General features: G+C 38.7%; 1 protein-coding gene across 7 annotated transcripts in view; it reads left to right on the forward strand.

Moving 5' to 3' along the window:
- LOC133424478 (ELKS/Rab6-interacting/CAST family member 1-like) overlaps positions 1–18,415 on the forward strand; it is a 156,910-nt gene that overhangs the window by 11,985 nt on the left and 126,510 nt on the right. For all 7 annotated transcript variants that reach the window (XR_009770888.1, XR_009770889.1, XR_009770890.1 and 4 more), the window contains exons 3-4: positions 998–1,075; positions 1,276–1,431. Coding sequence is in view for 4 of the 7 variants with exons in the window: in XM_061715110.1 (XP_061571094.1) it covers positions 998–1,075; positions 1,276–1,431 (234 nt within the window). In the remaining 3 variants the exon portion in view is untranslated. The remainder of the gene's footprint in view (positions 1–997; positions 1,076–1,275; positions 1,432–18,415) is intronic.

Here is an 18,415-nt window from a genome sequence, read left to right on the forward strand (position 1 = left end):
CGTAAAATTTTGAAAGAAAAGAGAAATATATATAAAAAATAATAAAAAATAGAGATACATATACAATACTCAATGTTGCAAAAGTGATAAGAACATCTGTAAGGATTTTTTAAATTTAATCTTAAATGTATTTAAAGAGAGACATGATTCTGTTAAATTTTTTTATATCGTTCCACAGCACTACACCTTGGTAGACAAATGAAAATTTAGCAACAGAGGTCCTACAGAAAGGAATGTGCAAGTCATTCTTCCCTCTTGTAAAATGTGCATGGTAATGGAAATTAAACTCAAAGTAACTTTGAAAATAAATGGGTAAAGATGCAGCAAGGTGAATTACTTTATACATAAGAACTCCTATTTGATACTTGTTGACCTCATAAATTGTGAGAAGTTGCAATTGTTTAAATAATAATAATTATTAGTGTACACCATTTTTTTAAATAGACTTAAAAAACAGAAACAATAAAAGCCTTAGTGTACAGCAAAAGTTTCAGAAGATTAAATGTAATAAACAGACAGGAAATCAAGATTTTTAACTTTAAAAGTATTAAATATTTGAGATCTGGTTCATATTTGAGGTCCTATCAGGAGACAACCTCTTAACGATCTCAGAGCTGTAATATCAGGGCGGGGTGGTGGGTTGGGTCAAGGGCGACATAGCCCTTATATACAGTAGATGCATACATGCAAATTTTAAATTACATTTTCCATTTGAATTTGTAAAAAGAAATCCTCTCACCAGTCAGCCTGTGTGCGTTGGTGTCGGGGTCAGCCGATGTTCTTATGACTTCATGCCTTGTTTTCAGTTATGTTTAATGAGGTAACTGATGCAAAACACAAGCAAAAGTTACACTATTCCTGGGTTTGTTCACTGTGGCTTGATTGTTTTCCTCTGTTGTAAGCTGCTTTGGATGGAAGCATCTGCTAAATGTAATATATTGTAATTTAATCTTATGTAATATATTGTAACATAGTCTTGTCTTATGTATTTTATCAGGTGAGAGATGGTGCAATGTCAGACCTCCAGACACAGCTACGGGAAGTGCTGAGAGAGAATGAACTACTGCGCAGAGAAGTAAGCAAACACACCGTATCCAATGATGCATTAGTTTATTTAGCAATTTATTGTATATTGTCTTATTTATTTGTTTACTTACAAGCTCCTCTGGGAGCTCTGTGTACTTGAAACTTATGTCTATTAGAAACATTGTAGCCACAGCAAAATATGAGTATTAATTAGAATACGTCACAAAGTTTAATGTTGTTTTTTTGTAGTTGGAGGGCAAAGAGTCCAAGTTGAGCTCTTCTATGAACTCCATAAAGACATTTTGGAGTCCTGAGCTGAAGAAAGAGAGAGCTTTGAGGAAGGATGAAGCCACAAAGATGACTGTCTGGAAGGAACAGTACAGAGTGGTGCAGGAGGAAACCCAGGTAGGAAACGTTTTGTTTGTGTCCCCAGACTGATTATATTTTCAGAATAAATGAATTGGACAGTTTAAAAACATAACTTAAACACATACAGAGAAGCCCAAAGTAGTTTTTCACCAATGCAAGAGACCCATGTGTAGATGGGGTTCTTGAAACTTTGTGAACCATTTAGGGTTAATGAAATGCACCTGCAAAAGCCTGAACTTTTGAAGGACAATTATTGCTCATCAAGGTGAAAAAGGTTGCAAAAACACTGAAGTTCTTGGACTCCGTCAATTCGTGAACCAGAATGCTGTTGGAAAAGATGTTTCATGGACAAATGAGACTAAAAATATACTTTTTGACTTAGAGAAAGGAAACACTTTATTCCAGCTTAATAACTTCACATCTTTGTGATGTTAGCAACATGGTTTGGGCCAATATTACCAATTATTACCGAATGGCTAATGGTCATTGATGGAACTATGGATTCTGGTTTGCAGGTCTGTACATGAACAGGATTGCTGGACATTAGGGGCCTTGGTGCAAGATGACTCTTTAGTTACTTAAAGAAGAAAATAATGAAGTAAATGTTGTGGACTGGCCAAGTTGCCGTCATGATTGAAGAATGCCATTTTAACAAGCCCTAATTTTGGTTTTAGGAAGGATGTAATTTAGTTTGGAGTCATTCATATATTGGCTGTGTCTTCTCCCCTAAATGAGGTCTGTCATAAATGAGTCTTGGTTTCCACTCATGATGGTGTCACGCTTTTCACTTACAACATGAACTAAACAAGCTTATGTCAATAGTGTCCTTCATAGTGAATTATTAGAAGTTTAGTCTCCGAGGTTGTTGGGCATCTACAGTACCTCAAAACAATCTCAAAATTATTACTTTTTGAAGTTTCCTATCTTGCTGCTTTGTGCCAATTGACAGGTTAACAGAGTGTTTTTGTGCCAAAGACATAAAAAAAAAAAGTGCCCCATGTGTTCTTCTGAAAAAAAACCTTTGAAGTGGATCTCTTCTAGGGTTTTCTTTTTGGCAATCAGACATGCAAGTTTGTTGCTTCAGATCCAGTAATTGATATTTAGAAGGTCCATGGAGATGTAGTATTGTGTCAGCTGGAGTGTCCTCTGACCTAATTTCATGATCACTGGAGCTCATTCTAACATCTGTTTTTTCTTTAAAGTGAATAAACTTACAAACAAATCCAAGTTAGAAAGTTTTTGATTTTAGCCATTTATGCTATATGCGTTTTTTACACATACCATCTTCTGATTCAGTTGTTCTACTCCATTTGTTCTGTAATATTTATGGCACAAAGGGGAGTTTATCCTGATAATTTAATGGAGCGATGTGCTGGATTTGTTTCACTGCTGTAAGTGAAGACACAGATGAAGCGGGCTGGCTGGCCTGGGACTCCCAGCTGTCTGTTGGTGTTGAAGCCATCTGGATGTCTGAGACGGGGCTTGTTTGGCAGCAGGCTGAAACATTATACAAGAGATGACATGTACACACACACACACACACACACACACACACACACACACACACACACACACACACACACACACACACACACACACACACACACACACACACACACACACACACACACACACACACACAGCACACACACACACACACACACACACACACACACACACACAGTCCATCTCAGCTTCACATGCTCATTTCTGCTGTAGCCACTGCAAAAACAAGTGCCATCCACCTTTTATTTTTGATTTGTAAGACAGTCACTAGTCACATATGCATATTGATCTGTATTACATGCTGTTTGGTGCATATTTGTAAGTTTTTGTGTTTTTCCTGTGTACAAATATGGAAAAAGGAATTTAGGTTGTGAAACATATGCACGTGCCTGCAAATATGCACCCACAAACTCAATATGTGTGTTTTGTGTGCACATATTTATTAAAAATCAGCACTTGTGGGAATAAATGAGGTGAACAGAGAAACAGGTGGATTGTTTATAAATCATGTCGCTGGCCTGCCACCAGTTCTTCAGTTGCTCTCTCTCTTCCTTTTGGGTGTGTGTGTCCTGGAACGGAGAGAAAGCACACACGTTAGAGCATGTAAGAATATTTTCTGATCTCTAATGTAGGGAACTATTTTCTTTTTAAATTCCATTCACTTTTTTCTTTTCAGCTCTGTGATTTCCTTTCCTGGTGCTTCATTTTCTCTCCCCTTCTGTCATCACATGCAGTAGCTCAGCTCTCTTCCCTCCCTCCTGCACCTTGCTGGCTCTGCCATCATTTTTGTGTGAGAAACTGAATTCAAGTTATCGTTGACTAATTTTAGGGTATGTGAGTCCTCTTCACCCACAGTCCTCCTTCCTTCATGTTCAACTCATCTTCCTTCTTTCAGCCTCTGTCTTTAACTCCTCATCTTATTAAAGTACTTTTTATGTGCCACTGTATATTAAAAAAAACATATCATCAAAAATTTCTAATACCAAGCTTCTCATAATTTATCATAGTTTTATTTATCACAGTTTATCATAATGCCATACTTTATTCTTTTTTATTGTTTTCTGATGTATACCTTTTGTATTCTTTGATAAATGTATATATTGTACATAGTATCGTTTGTGTGGTCTTAAAATAAATCAACAATTACAACAACTGGTTCTTTATATGTAAAAGTTAAGCAATTTCTTATAATTTAAATTGTTACTGTCTTAATATGTAATAGCTTAAAGAAATAATTAAAAATGACAACAGTAATAATAATGATAATAATAATAATGATAATAATAATAATAATAATAATAATAATAATAATAATAATAATAATAATAATAATAATAATAATAATAATAATAATCTGGATCAACAAGACATTAATTATCTTTTTGGTCATTTAGAGGGAGCAAAAAAAGCTTAAAACAAAACATAAAATTCCTTTTTGAAATTATGTTAAGACCACGTTTCCCATTTGTGTATCCAGCACGAACTTTAGATGAGGATGAACTATAATGTTTAATAACATAAATGTATTAGATATTTGCTCAAATACCGGTAATTGCTTTTTTTGTGGCAACAGGAGATTTTTGTCACAAAATGTTGCTCACAATGATAATGCAAATTAGTTACATCTCTAGTTGGCATTACATGAGAGCACTTTAGGACTACTTTTTACCTTGGCTTGATTTCATTGTGGTATTTGACATTTTTCACGACCAGTCGACATCAGTCACATGAGTTTTGCAGTATCAGAACAATTCAAAAGTTTCCCATATTTTCTTTGGGAAAGTTTTTCTTTTTTTTTCTGTGATATGCGTTTAAGAAAATTGATGGAATTATGATTAGTGTCCTTTTGTTTGTTCAAAGTGTTTCAGCTGCACAGCCCTTGAATAGACTGTAATTTTATACTGTTCTGTAGTTTTTCTTTTGAAACAAAAGCGAGCGATTAAAATTGAATTCACCACATGCTACTGTGCACACCATGCACACACTTCATGTTTTTACATATCATCTACCCTAAACTATAAATTTGAAATTGTGAGCTGTTAAACTGTTATAATTAAGCTAGAAGGACCAAAGTTTTCTCATCGCTCTTTTTAAAGTAGGTTGGTTGCGGCTAACTCAAAGAGATTTGATGTGAGCAAATACAGGAAATTTGCAGACTCTCAGTCAGATTAGATTGGAGGCTGTTTTGTGTTACTTTCCTGCTGAGCTTTAAATCAGCCTCTCCTTCTGTGCTGAAATTTCCTTTCTTGTATTTTGCTTGCTCTTGGTCACTCTCATCCAGTCATTTTCTCTTATCACTCCTTCTATGCGTTGGTGTAACACTTTCCACCCCTTGTCTCTGGGCCACTGTCACTTACCTCCCACTGCCGGGCTCATTGTCTGTTCGCAGCCCCCACTTCTTCCTCTCCTTCGTATCCTCACTCTCCATCTGGGCCCGTGGAGCCGGTTTGCCCCAGAACTTCTTTCAACAGAACAGGCTCGCACCAGCCCAACAAAGCCTTCTGTATACAGATGGCCACTCTCTTCACTGTTGTCGCTTTTAATGCAGATTTTCTCAAGTTTTCTGACAGGCCTCGTGTGTTTGAATGTGTTCGCCCAATTTGTTCCACCTTTCTGATCACAGTAGGTAAGAACAATGTTTTGTGCAGAAAGAGGGAGAAGCCCAGAAAAAAGGAAAGGTTGAAGGAATGCCTGGAATGCTCAAGGAAAGCCTCACTCTCTACACTTTCCCCCCCATCTTTTCCCTTTCCTTTTTTTAAATATTTTTTCTGACAAAAAGCACACATTTTTGTCTCCTAGTGTAATTAATTTTTTGTGGTCCTCTCTGCAGAGCAAACTTTCCATTTAATCACTATAAATCCCACTCACAAAGCAAGCAGCAGTTGGAATCATGACGGTCACCATGACAGCAAGGCTTTGACTCAGCATCACTGTTTCCATTTGACACCTTACACTTCCAACAAAAACATAATTGAAAATATAAAGGTTTGCTCTCCGGGGGCCTGCTTCTCGCTCTCTGTTCTACGCACTTTGTCCACGCACCGAATCATACCACCAGCACAAAACCCACTTTGTCCGTTTGTGTGGCTGCTAGATGCAATCTATTATCTACTGTACTCGAGGCGAGCCATGTGACTTCACAAGCAGTCTGAGTATGAGACACATTTTGAGAGGCAAGGGGGCTGTATATATGTCTGAATTATATATATCTGCTTATTTATTATTCGTGTTCTGTTTTACACGTCAGACTTATTTCATTTGTGCTCACTTTGTCCTCAGTTCTTTCATTGTGTGTGGTGTGTTTGTTCGTTGTGATCTGGGTGTATGCAGAGTGAGATCGTACCAGGGGGGAATCTTTGTCCTTGTTGGCAGGCTTACATGCTTGTCAGGACAATTGGGTGCTTGTGTGTGTGTGTGTGTGTGTGTGTGTGTGTGTGTGTGTGTGTGCGTGTGTGTGTGTGTGTGTGTGTGTGTGTGTGTGTGTGTGTGTGTGTGTGTGTGTGTGTGTGTGTGTGTGTGTGGTGCAAATGTGTGCAGACTGATGCAGAAGTATATGTATGTGGCCGTACATGAGCCTTTTGGCTCAGGACTTACTACTCTATTTTTATCTGCTGCATTTGTTTTTGGTTTATACCAATTTCTGTGTTTTATTGAAATGTGAGGTAGTTGGCAACGGTTGATGTAAGGCCTTGTGTGTTTGTGCACGACTTTGTGTGTTTATGTGTTTTTAAATGATGCAGTTGCCGTCGGCCGTTGTACTTTTTCTGCTGCATTGTTTTCATTCTCTTCAATTATTTAACTTAATAGTCAAGTTGGTGGTGGGAAATAGAAGAGTGTGTGTGTGTGTGTGTGCTGATGCAGAGGATAACTTTTAGCCTCCAATGACATGTGAATCTCATTGACATTGGTCTTAGTTTGCTGATTTTATTAGAACACAGTAATAACCTAATATTTATGTAACAACAGTTAGTAGATTCAGTTTTATCTTTTCCAAAGCGTGTGTGTGTGTGTGTGTGTGTGTGTGTGTGTGTGTGTGTGTGTGTGTGTGTGTGTGTGTGTGTGTGTGTGTGTGTGTGTGTGTGTGTGTGTGTGTGTGTGTGTGTGTGTGTGTGTGTGTGTGTGCGTGCACATGCTCAAGTGAGAGGTTAATTCAAACAGACAGTCAGCTCTGCGTTCGTTTCACCTGGGCAGCGGTTTGCCTTCAGGTGGAGAATTGGATGAGATGGATAAAGATGAGACTGGAAAAGGGACACTGTTCATCTTTTTTTATTCCTCCTCCTTTTCCTCTGTCTCTCAGTGCTGCAGACTTGGAGCGGCAGCAAGGGAGAAAGACAATCTAGCACTTGAGTGTGTTTTCCGCTGCATGAACACGGCTGGAAATGTGACCTTCAGGTTAATGTGTAAATGGATGTCCCATCAGAGCTCTGGAAATAGTTTCATATGTAATCGGTTAAATCTGATAAGTTCATTTTTGGTTTAAGAAAAAACACACACAAAAAAATCTAGTGGACGAATTGCGATGAAAAATTTGCTAAACTAAAAACCATTTATCAAATGTTATTCATATTTCATATTATTTAAAACTTCTTTGTATCTACCTGTTTCTTTTGCCCTTTTCACGTAAGACTAGTCGTACAGCGTACCTGCACTAATGCAAGCACTACACTCTGATGTTTCGCACAGCGCATTAGCACAAAGCCTGTGTTTTACTATTCATTTATAGACATTGATCCCTAGATGTGTGTTCATGCTTCAAGTTTTAGTTAAACATTTGCCATTAAATTAACATAAATTCTGAATCCTACTATGAATCCATGGCTTGTTTGTGTGCAATTGTAGAGGAGTATTAAATTGAAAGCGCAGTTTGACAGGTGACAAAATCGGAAAATGGCTTCAGTGTATAAGTTGCTGCGAGACGGTAACTGTAACCAGAGTTTTTGTTGTATAAATCTTTGTGCTGTCAGACGGGTTCAAACCCCAGTCTGTCAGCCTTGCTGCCTGGAAGACGGGTTTCAGTTTAGGGCTGGGCGATATGGACCAAAAGTCATATCTCGATATTTTCTAGCTAAATGGCGATACTCGATATATATCGATATTTTTTCTGTGCCATAATTGTGGTTTCCCCCAAAGCATTACAGCATAGCATCTCTGTTAGCTTCATTTTTTTCTGAGGCAAACCCTTAAAAAAACTGTCAGTTTTAATACAAAGCCTCGTGCCAAATATCACACAGGTACTCAAGAAAGGAAATGAAAGAAGAGAAAAACCAGAGAAAATGAAAAGGAAAAGAGCCTCAAATATCAACAAAAAAATCAGACATACAAGCAAAGCTCAGGGTCCAGACTAAAACAAAGTTCTAGGTAAGGAAAAAAGAAAAACTAAGGAAATATGGAAGCTTTTAAGTCAAAGAAGACCAATAATTTGTCCACTGAGTTTTGGAGCAGTAGAGGGACGGCACTAATATTCAAATTGGGAGCATGTGAGTGAAGATTAAAGCTTTTTAAAGCTTGGCTTTACTAGCCATTGCATTATTCCATCACATAATGCAATGGCTACTACGGTAAAAGCTGGTCAGATCAGTTTCTGCTTGTACTGCTGCGTTGTTGCTCTTGCACTGGGATACTAGGTATTCATGGCGGCCACCCGACCAGCATGTGGTACATACTGTGTACTGCATAATATAGACACTATGTAGCTCCTCCAACCGTTGGTTGTTACTTTACGATACACAACAAAGTCATTCACAGGTAAACCGATGCATGTTATGTGCACACAGCCATCCTGGCACTGAAAAGAGAGAGCTCACGAGCAGTAAATATAAAGAGGACAGAGTGAGAGAGATGGTAAGCTTCGCAAAGATCACTGAAAATCTTTTTCTCCACGTAGCAAATTGTTGAGCTTGATCTTTACTGCTGGAAGGCAAAGTTACTTTTCCATTTTACTCTAATGAACTTGGGGAAGAATCGTGATAATAATGGCAAGGATAATGAGAAGTAAACAAAGTATGTAGATTTAATTTAAGTAATCACTAATAGGACATTTTGTAGTGTGTCATCTACATTTAAGTAATAAGAATTAAGAACACACACAAACAAGCTAAAAAAGCTGATGGAAACAGTCAAGGCACTTTAATAAGCATCGCTGCTGACTGAGTAAAGTCTTTTAATCACTACACATCACTTAATGTTATTACTCTTGCATTTCCAGTAAGTTGAACGTCTTGCAATTCTGATTTTATTGCATCATCCTGGATTCAAGGTTGTCTATTGATTCATATTAGTTAAAGTTCAATTGAAATTTATGTTGCTGCGAGCTTCATGTGTGAAATTTCTACCCATTGTACGGATAAGAAAAATGTTCACAGCAAGAGTTTCTGTGCCAGCTGGCTGCAAAAAATGCTTTGCCTGGCAATCTGTATACTTGGGAGAAAAAAAGAAAAGAGGAGGAAGGCTACTTGTGAATAATGGATCAGGAAGATAGATTGAGATGTAAAGATGTGTAAAACGTTGAGAGGAAGACGGGGGTAAATCAGGAGAATGAAGGATGGATCCAAAAGGAAATCAAGGGGCCGTGCTCCAGGAGGAGGGAGAGAAAAAGGAGAAATGAACTGATGATGCAGACAAACTGAGCTGGAGAGGCAGATGAATTGTAGCGATATAGATGAACTGATAGATGTTGATGTGACAGGGAGAGAGTGGATCAAAAGATGCAAGTAACACACTGAATCAAAGGGAGAAGTTGGAGGTGCAGAAAGATGAACAGGAGAAATAAATAATGAACAGGTGCAACAATTGCAATTTTCTTGGCCAATTTGAATTTCCAATTTTCTACAGTGAGTGTAACCTGCCACTACAGATTTGCTGGTTCAGTTTTTTAAGAACTCTAATTGTCCAATTTTTTAATAATCTTAAACTACATGTGTTCAACGTTGATTCACTCATATTTTGCTATCAGGGTCAATTTTACATTCATGAAGACCCTGGTACCACTACTGATACAGCATTTTCACCCAGGAAACAAACACCATCATCGAATACGCTGATGACGCGACCATCCTGGGCCTGTTTAGGGGTGGGGAAGAGTCAGGATACAGAGTCTCATTCAATAGCATTCTCCACTATGAGGAAGACAACAACCCCGTCCTCAATTTGGAGAAGATGAGGGAGCTTAGGGCTGGGCGATATATCGAGATTTTAATATATATCGATATATTTTCAAACACGATATGGTACGAGACAATATCGTTTATATCGATTTAAAAAAAATATATATATATTTTTTTTTTTTTACATTTTTTTTTTTAATGATTTTGATATAGCTTATTTTGTGACAAATTGACTTCAATGTTTTATTTGAGATTTGCACAAATGTTTTGTTATTTGCACAACTGTCAACCTCAGTGGAAAAGTCCGCCTGTTACTGTCTACATTGTATTAATTGCACAGTGTATTTTAATTTAATTGTTATGCAGGAAAGGGATATTTGTTTTATTTTATTCAAGAAGCATTTTTATTCTATATATGCAGGCAGTTTATTTTTATTTCATTTGTTTTATACTTTTTGATATTGTGCAGACCTCTGTTAACAAAGGTACCTGTGTGACATTTGGCACGAGGCTTTGTATTAAAACTGACTGTTTTTTTAAGGGTTTGCCTCAGAAAAAAATGAAGCTAACAGAGATGCTATGTTATAATGCTTTGGGGGAAACCCCAATTAAGGCACAGAAAAAATATCGAGATATATATCGAGTATCGCTATTTAGCTAGAAAATATCGAGATATGACTTTTGGTCCATATCGCCAAGCCCTAAGGGAGCTCATTATAGACTTCAGGAAGAAAGCCCCCCTCTGCATTCCCCTCACTAGAGGGACTGAGGTAGAGAGAACTGACAGCCACAGCTTCCTGGGCCTCCATGTCACATCCAACCTGAGTGTCAGAAAACACTGTTGCCAAAGTGAAAAAGGCTCAAAAAAGAATACACTTCATCCGAGTGCTGAGGAAGCCTGGGGTGCGCCGGCACCCCATCACACAAGACTACAAAGGACTCGTGGAGGGAATCCTCACGACAGACATCACTGTCTGGTACGGGAACACCACGCAGGCAGAGAGGAAAGCTCTCCAGAGAATAGTTAAAACAGTAGAGAAGATCATCAGAACTGATCTTCCATTCATGGACACTATTTACACAACACAGTGCAGAAAGAAGGCACTGAACATCCACAAGGACACAAACCACCCAGCACAATCCAACTTCAAAAACAAACACACGCTGTACAATCTGAGATGCTGCAGAGCAGACAGTATCTTAACCCACACATGACGGTTCCACAGCAGCTTCTTCCCTGCCACAGTCAGGCTGACGGCAAAGTTTTAGGAACAACAGGGCCTGTTAACACCAACTACCTGACTGAGGCTCATGTGCAATAATCTTGTGTGTCTATTTGTGTGCAATACGTAACCTGAGTTTTTAGTTTTTTGGCTCCTTACTAATGCACAAGGATTTCTGTATTTGTGTATAAATGGCAAATAAAGACTTTCATCTTAATCTTAATCTGATGAATTAATATAAACCTCTGCATTTATGTATAATAGGTGTAGACTTTTGATTGGCAGTTAGCACAGCAGACATCATCCCTTCCTCATCAGTCGTGGTCATGCTATGAAGCTAAGAAACAATCAGCAGTTTGCACTCACTGGACACCCAGCAAATGGGATATTCGGCTGTAAACGTTCACCAGCAGCTTCTCTGACGTGAATCGGCTGAAGGAGATGATAGCTCTGGCTAACATTGATTGACATAAGGTGGTCGTGCTCCAGTGGGCTTCCTGTGCCCGTTGGCCCATTTACAACAGTTCAGGTGCCCCACGAAAAGAAAAGAGCCTGAAAACTGCTCTTCAGAAAACCCATGTGCTAACGTAGCGGATCGTCTGCCCAATAATATTTAATTTTATGGTTTGCTCAGTAAATTATTTCCATGTTACTCCTGCTGAGTGTATGTTCATTGCTTTCACATCGAATGTGCCGCGGTATATACGGTGCATCTGCAAAAGGGACCATATTAGAATCAATAAAAAAGTGAGGGTGACCGAATGATTGACAACACTAATTGTGTTTACTGTTTTTACTCTTTCTGTCATAACCACAACAGGAAAAAAGTTCATTCACAGAAGATTTATCAGAAATCAGACAGCTTTCACTTTTAGTCTGAAATGTACTTCATTCAATTTTAGATCAATATTTTTGCTTTACTGTTATACAGTGAACATTGAAACCTTAGTAACTGTTTTAGATGAGAGTTGGAGCTGAAAAAGGAAAGGAAAGGAAGCAGGACATGGACATACAAACAGTACACACAGAGACACACGCTGCAAGGTTTCTGCAAATATATAAGCATTCCTCAGGAGCCAAGTGTTAGCTTTGTCTCTGCAACTTCGTGGTCTGGGATTGAGCCTGAGTTTTATTACTTTTCAAATCAAATCAGTAAAAATATATTAAACAGGCCAACATACTTTATTTGGTGGAAACACCGGAAGTGAGCAAACTGAAAATGTTGTCAAATGCAGACATTTTGTCACGACACCATTGCCATCTTTGTTATTCCTGAGACATCCTGGGGTGTCGGTCTCACTATTGTTTTATTTCCTTATTTTCAATTCACCGTCTTTTCACTACATTTAGGTATTGATACTGTTTTGTTAGGTTAAGGAAGGATAAGACACATCACTTAAGAACTCTTTTGTAACTTGTTATGTAATGATGCAGAAATACATTGCTACATTATGTTTACCCGCTGCAATAAATAGTGTAGAGTCGCTGTTCTGGTACATAAGCATCTGCCACTGTCAAATCCAGGATCAGTTTTTATCTTGGTAAAATAAGCTTGTGAATATTACGTGGATTGGTTTGGGAGAAGTAGGCTCAGTAAAGTTTTAAAAAAGTCATCTTTTATCATCGCATCTCTGTCTCGTCATGCTTCTTCGGTTGCCATGGTGTCTGTCTCCCCCCCACACTTGGATCTATGACGTTCGGATAGTGAGTATTTTGGCTTACAGATGTTCTTGTGGACAAGTTCATATGAGAAACAGTCAAGTGTATTGACTTTCAAAGTTGACAAAAAGATGAAAGGAATTGGGTGGGTTTTTTTTGCTGCTATTCCCGTTGTGTTCGGGTGTGTTCGTGTCTGCGTGCTGGGATTGTTTTGTGTTTTCACACATGAATGCTCATCGGTAACAGATGGTCTTCAAACCTGTGTGTTTACCCAGCCAGGATGCGGAGTAAGGTGAGGGAGAGGGATGGCGAGAACGGGGAGTCGGGCAAACACGGGGCATGATAGCAGGGGAGAAAAAAAAGCAGATGGACAGAGGGGAGGATGGAAGAAACAGCCAGTAGGATGTGCATGGAGAACATTTCACAGAAAAGGGAGGAGACTTGTGCACTCAGGAGTCTTATAAAACTTTAACTCCAGTGCAGAGACAGTGAAACAGCATTCTCTCTTTAACACGCAATGTTTATTTAGCAAATGAACGAAAAGGAGACGAGAGCAATGTGAAACTGAAAGTAAAGACTGAGTCTGCTTCTCTCCCTTCACACAAGGGCTGTGATTTTGTGAATTTTCCCTCTCGCTCAGTCCAGTTTCTCAGTGTGTGTGTGTTGTGTGTGTGTGTGTGTGTGTGTGTGTGTGTGTGTGTGTGTGTGTGTGTGTGTGTGTGTGTGTGTGTGTGTGTGTGTGTGTGTGTGTGTGTGTGTCTGCAGTAGCCATGTCTTTCCTTATAAGGAGTGAGTCTGGGCAGTGTTGTTGGGGAATGAACAGAATTATCGTACAGTCACTCCCCCTTTTCTTCTGCTGCTTTTCTCCCTTTTTCTAAAAAAAAAGATAGATTTCTGCACCTTTTTGTTGATTGCTTTTTTTGTCCTTTCTTCTCGACTTCCTCTTTTTTCTGGTGTAGCTTCTCAAACTAACTTTTGCCCTTTCTCAATTTTTCCTTTCATGGATATTTTGATGTCATCTTTTACCTCAGTTTCCTCTGTCTTTGGTTCCATACTATTTACACTCGCCCTCTTTTCCCTTAAATTGCTCATGTAATGTGTTCTTCGGCTTGCTTTTAGTCTTGCGGAAAATGAGACATTCCCCTGTGTTTCCTCTCATCTTTCTTTTTTTATTACCTCCTCTTCATTATGTTCTTCATCCTCCACCTTTATCCTCAGAGAATGACAAAAATGTGTGTTAATCTTCCTGTTGTCTAATGCCTGAGTGGGCGATGCTTTCAAACTCCTCACGGTCATTACACACACGCGCGCACACACACACACACACACACACACGCAGCATGACCACTGCCTCCAACATCATATGTGCCCATCTCCATGTGTGGGCATCGTCGTGCACATCGCTTGTGTCTGCGTCTGTTTTTCACGGTGTGTACTTGTGCTTTCCTGCCACAGTGTGTCTGTTCACTGAGGGGAAGCATGACTCACCCAACGAGAGCTGAATAAGCGAGGGATGAGAAGGAGGAGTAATAACGAAGGGATGGTTAATATTGAACGACAGATGAGCTGGAGGGAGGGATGACTAGCGGATGAAAACATTGTCACTTCCTTCACAAACAGATTTTCAGTCATCCTCTCATCTGTTGTTTGTTGTTGCTTTAAAAAAAACATATATAAATAGGACTTGCATAGGAAAGCTCATTTGGTTACATTGGATCATTATTAGTTATCTTTTTTCACTCTTATTCCTTAACTTAGAGTAGCGTGCAGCCTTGGGTTGAATTTATTTTTCTCTGCAGTGACGCAGTTGTAAAATGACCTGAATTCCAAAAGGATTAAAGTTAAAGATGGCCAATTCTTACACAATGATTTCTTTTCTTAAATTATTTACTGTTTAAAAATACCAAAACAGGGTGAGGCAAATGTAAGTGGCAGTATTAACAGAACTAGTGTTTGCGCTTGCAAACAGTTTTGGTTCATCCTGCAAAATAATTTCTACCTGTGTGAGATTTTCGGTCCAGTTATAGACGCTATAAGAAAAACTGGGCAACCCTCCTGTGACATCACCAACAGGTTTTCTGAAGAATGTGAGGGGAGGTGGTGCAACAAGGCACCCTGTTGCAATTAGGCGGAACGAGCACGCCCGAGGAGCTGGCGGAAACACGCCAACCATATGTCAATTGCTGGCTTAGCTTATGCTAACTTATGATACTAAATAATATCACACACACTGAAGTTACTGATGTGCAATCCGCTTTTCCCTCCACCAGTGAAATGTTTTCATGCAACTGGCAGCAACACGAACCCAAAACATGATTACGCTATGTCTGAGCTTAACAACTTGGGGAAGTGTTGTTTCCATGAATTTAACTTTTTGTTTGAAATAAATATATATCTTTATTATCACAGGCTCTTGATTTACTTCATTAGTCCACAGGGCTATAAAAATATTACTATAAAATATCTGGATATCGTTATATTATTAGTACTACTACTACTACTACTACCACTACTACTAGTAGTAATAGAAATTGTACTTGTACACAGATATCCAGTATCGGTGTCAGCATTTTACTGATATTTTACAGCCATTATTTGTAAGTAATTTTGTGTATTTAAAGGGCTATTAGAGCTGCTACTTTTACATTTCCTTTTTTTTTTTTAAACCTCACATAAAAGAGGGAGAAATCTAGAGCAGTTTCACGAGTGACTGAACTCTGTTTTGAAGAAAAAAAGAAAAAATGTTTTCCTCTGATGAATTTTCCATGAAGGTCATATTTGTGGATGAGTGGCGGCTGCAGAGTAGAACAAAGCACTTTGCAGGTAAGTGCTCTTGACAGCCTTTTACATGATCTTTTACCAAACAGGAATTTGAATTTGCTTTTCTTCCCATCCTACAAGCAGTTTTATTTGATGGTTTTCTTGCTTACACCATCCTGTTTGCTACGGCTTCAACGTTACACAACAAAATCAGAAACCAATTAACCTAAAACACTTTACCACATGTTCTTTTAAATTTCTCAGCAGCGAGGCTGATTGTTAGGACAGGGTTTGAGGAGTCAAAGTATTGGAAAGCTCTGAAAATGTAATGAATTAAGCTTTACCATCATTGGCCGTAATCGGACCATGGCTCTTAAAACTAATAGTCCTGAACCCTTTGAAGAAATAAGCTGAGAGCTTTTTTTTTGTGGTTAGCATCAGTATCAGCAACTGCATCGTCAAACATAAAGATGATATACCACATCATGTTTTTGCATAAAATAAATAAATACAAAAAAACGACAACTGAAAAGAATCACTTTATTGGGGGTTATATTTATTTATTGAAGTTAGAGTCAGGTAAAATCTTATTGACATTAAAAATGTCTTGAAACAGCAACGATTATCATTTTATGTATTTAATTACATTATTGTAGGAGAGTTGTATTTTTTTAACCTTATGTTGTAATTCTTTTATTCTTTTATTATTTTCATGTAAACTAAAAAATTGACGTTAAGAGGCATCAAGAAGCTAAAAAATAGGCAAATAAGTTGATCTTTCACTCACATTTTATAAAGATAATGTATTTTGAGACCTAGTTTTGCCGTGTAAAGGGACTGTTGTGTTGGGTGGGAAGGAACAAAGACATTTTTTTTAAATAAAGTAAAATCTCGCACTCGCATGACACCACCTGTGTCCAACTGTTCTCACAGCGGTCTAAAAAGCACTTATCCATGGTGGACCCCCCTATGTGCATGATGTAAGTCGCTTTGGATAAAAGCGTCTGCTAAAGGGCAGCAGAAGTAGCAGTGATGTGTCTCTTTATACAGTGCTGCATGATTGTGTTAAGAGATATTGTGTGTGTGTGTGTGTGTGTGTGTGTGTGTGTGTGTGTGTGTGTGTGTGTGTGTGTGTGTGTGTGTGTGTGTGTGTGTGTGTGTGTGTGTGTGTGTACTGGTGACCCGCCCCAGTCCCCAGTGGAGTCAGGAAGTATCTGACAGGGTCGAAGGTGATGGTGCCAAAGACGACTCAGCGGAAACTGAGAAGGCCTTCATCTTATCTCACACTCTATCCCTCCTGTATCTGCCAAAACCTTTAACATGCTGGTTTCTCTCTTTCTCTCACTACGTTGTTCTTATCTCTTCCTCTTGTTTGTGCTATTTTCTTTTTGCTTCCTATGATATTTCCCATCCTTCCTCCTTTGTTGTGGTCTGGCATTTCTCAGCATTACATTCCAGCTGTGTGAGTGTGTGTGTGTGTGTGTGTGTGTGTGTGTGTGTGTGTGTGTGGTCTGTAGTTTTGTGTGAATGCCCATTCAGTATTTGTTTCATCAAGTGTTTTATTGTGTGTACATTCATCTTCGTAACCGACATTTCAGATGTGTGATATTAGTGCATGTGTGCGACATTGATGTACAGTAAGTGTGTATTTAAATTCAGTAACACAGGAATCATACAAAGTCTTATGTGTGTTTGTATGATTTAGATTTTGTGTAGCATGCTGCTATTTACAGCTGCAGCCAAAAGTTAACATACAGTTTAGAAAGACACATTTTTTTAAAACAATTTTTCATTTTCTTAAAATAAAGTTTAAGAAGACTTTCCTGCTTCAGATCAGTTAAAGTTCCTTTTTTTTCTAAAATAATGAAAAAAAAGTAATTAGAGATTACTTAACATAAATAATTTGCGAGTGTACGTAAAACTGTAAACTGGCTCAAAGGTTCGGGTCGCCCTGTGTTGTAACGATGGTCCATCCTTCCTGACAGAAATGGTGGCGCTGATTCAAATCTCTGGGGCTTATTGCTTTCATATGCCTTTTCAGTGCCGTCTGTTTTTTGAAGTGCAGCTGTCTCTTTGATAGCAAAGCAGCCCTACAGCGTGATGCTGCCACCCCCAAACTACAATGGGGGTTGGGATGGTGGTCTGTGACCTGCAAATGTCGCACTTTTACTCCAAAGATATCAATAATCATTATGACCAAACAGATTGATTGTAGTCTCATGAGACAACAGAACACTTTTTCAAAAATGAACATTATTGTCCACCATATGCAGCTGCAGAACTCTTGTATGTATTTCTTCCGGTGTTCGTGGAACAGTGGCTTTCTTTCCATCTGTTGTTGGAACATAAGATGTTTTACAAGGTCTTTCATTGTTGTCCTGGAGTTAATTTGCACATTTTCGCAACAAAGCACGCTCATCTCTGCGACAAAGAGGCCGTCTTCATCTGGAGCGGTATGAAGGCTGCACCCATGGTGTTCATACTTGCGTATTATTGTTTGGAAAGATGAACATGGGACTTTCAGGCACCTGAAAATGACACCTTAGCATGAACCCGTTCTGATATCTTGGTTGATTTATTCTGTTTTTCCCACAATGTCATGCAATGAGTCTCGTTTGTTTGAAGGTGTGCCTTACAATGCATCCACAGGTGTGGCTCCAATTAACTCTCTTAAGAGTCTGTTATCCCAAGGTTCTTCAATTCGGGTCCTCAGGGCCCCGTTGTCCTGCATGTTTTAGATGTTGCTCTGCTCTAACACAAATTGCCCCA

This window comes from Cololabis saira, chromosome 23 (genome assembly GCF_033807715.1).
Source record: "Cololabis saira isolate AMF1-May2022 chromosome 23, fColSai1.1, whole genome shotgun sequence".
In the NCBI taxonomy this organism is placed as follows: Eukaryota; Metazoa; Chordata; class Actinopteri; order Beloniformes; family Belonidae; genus Cololabis; species Cololabis saira.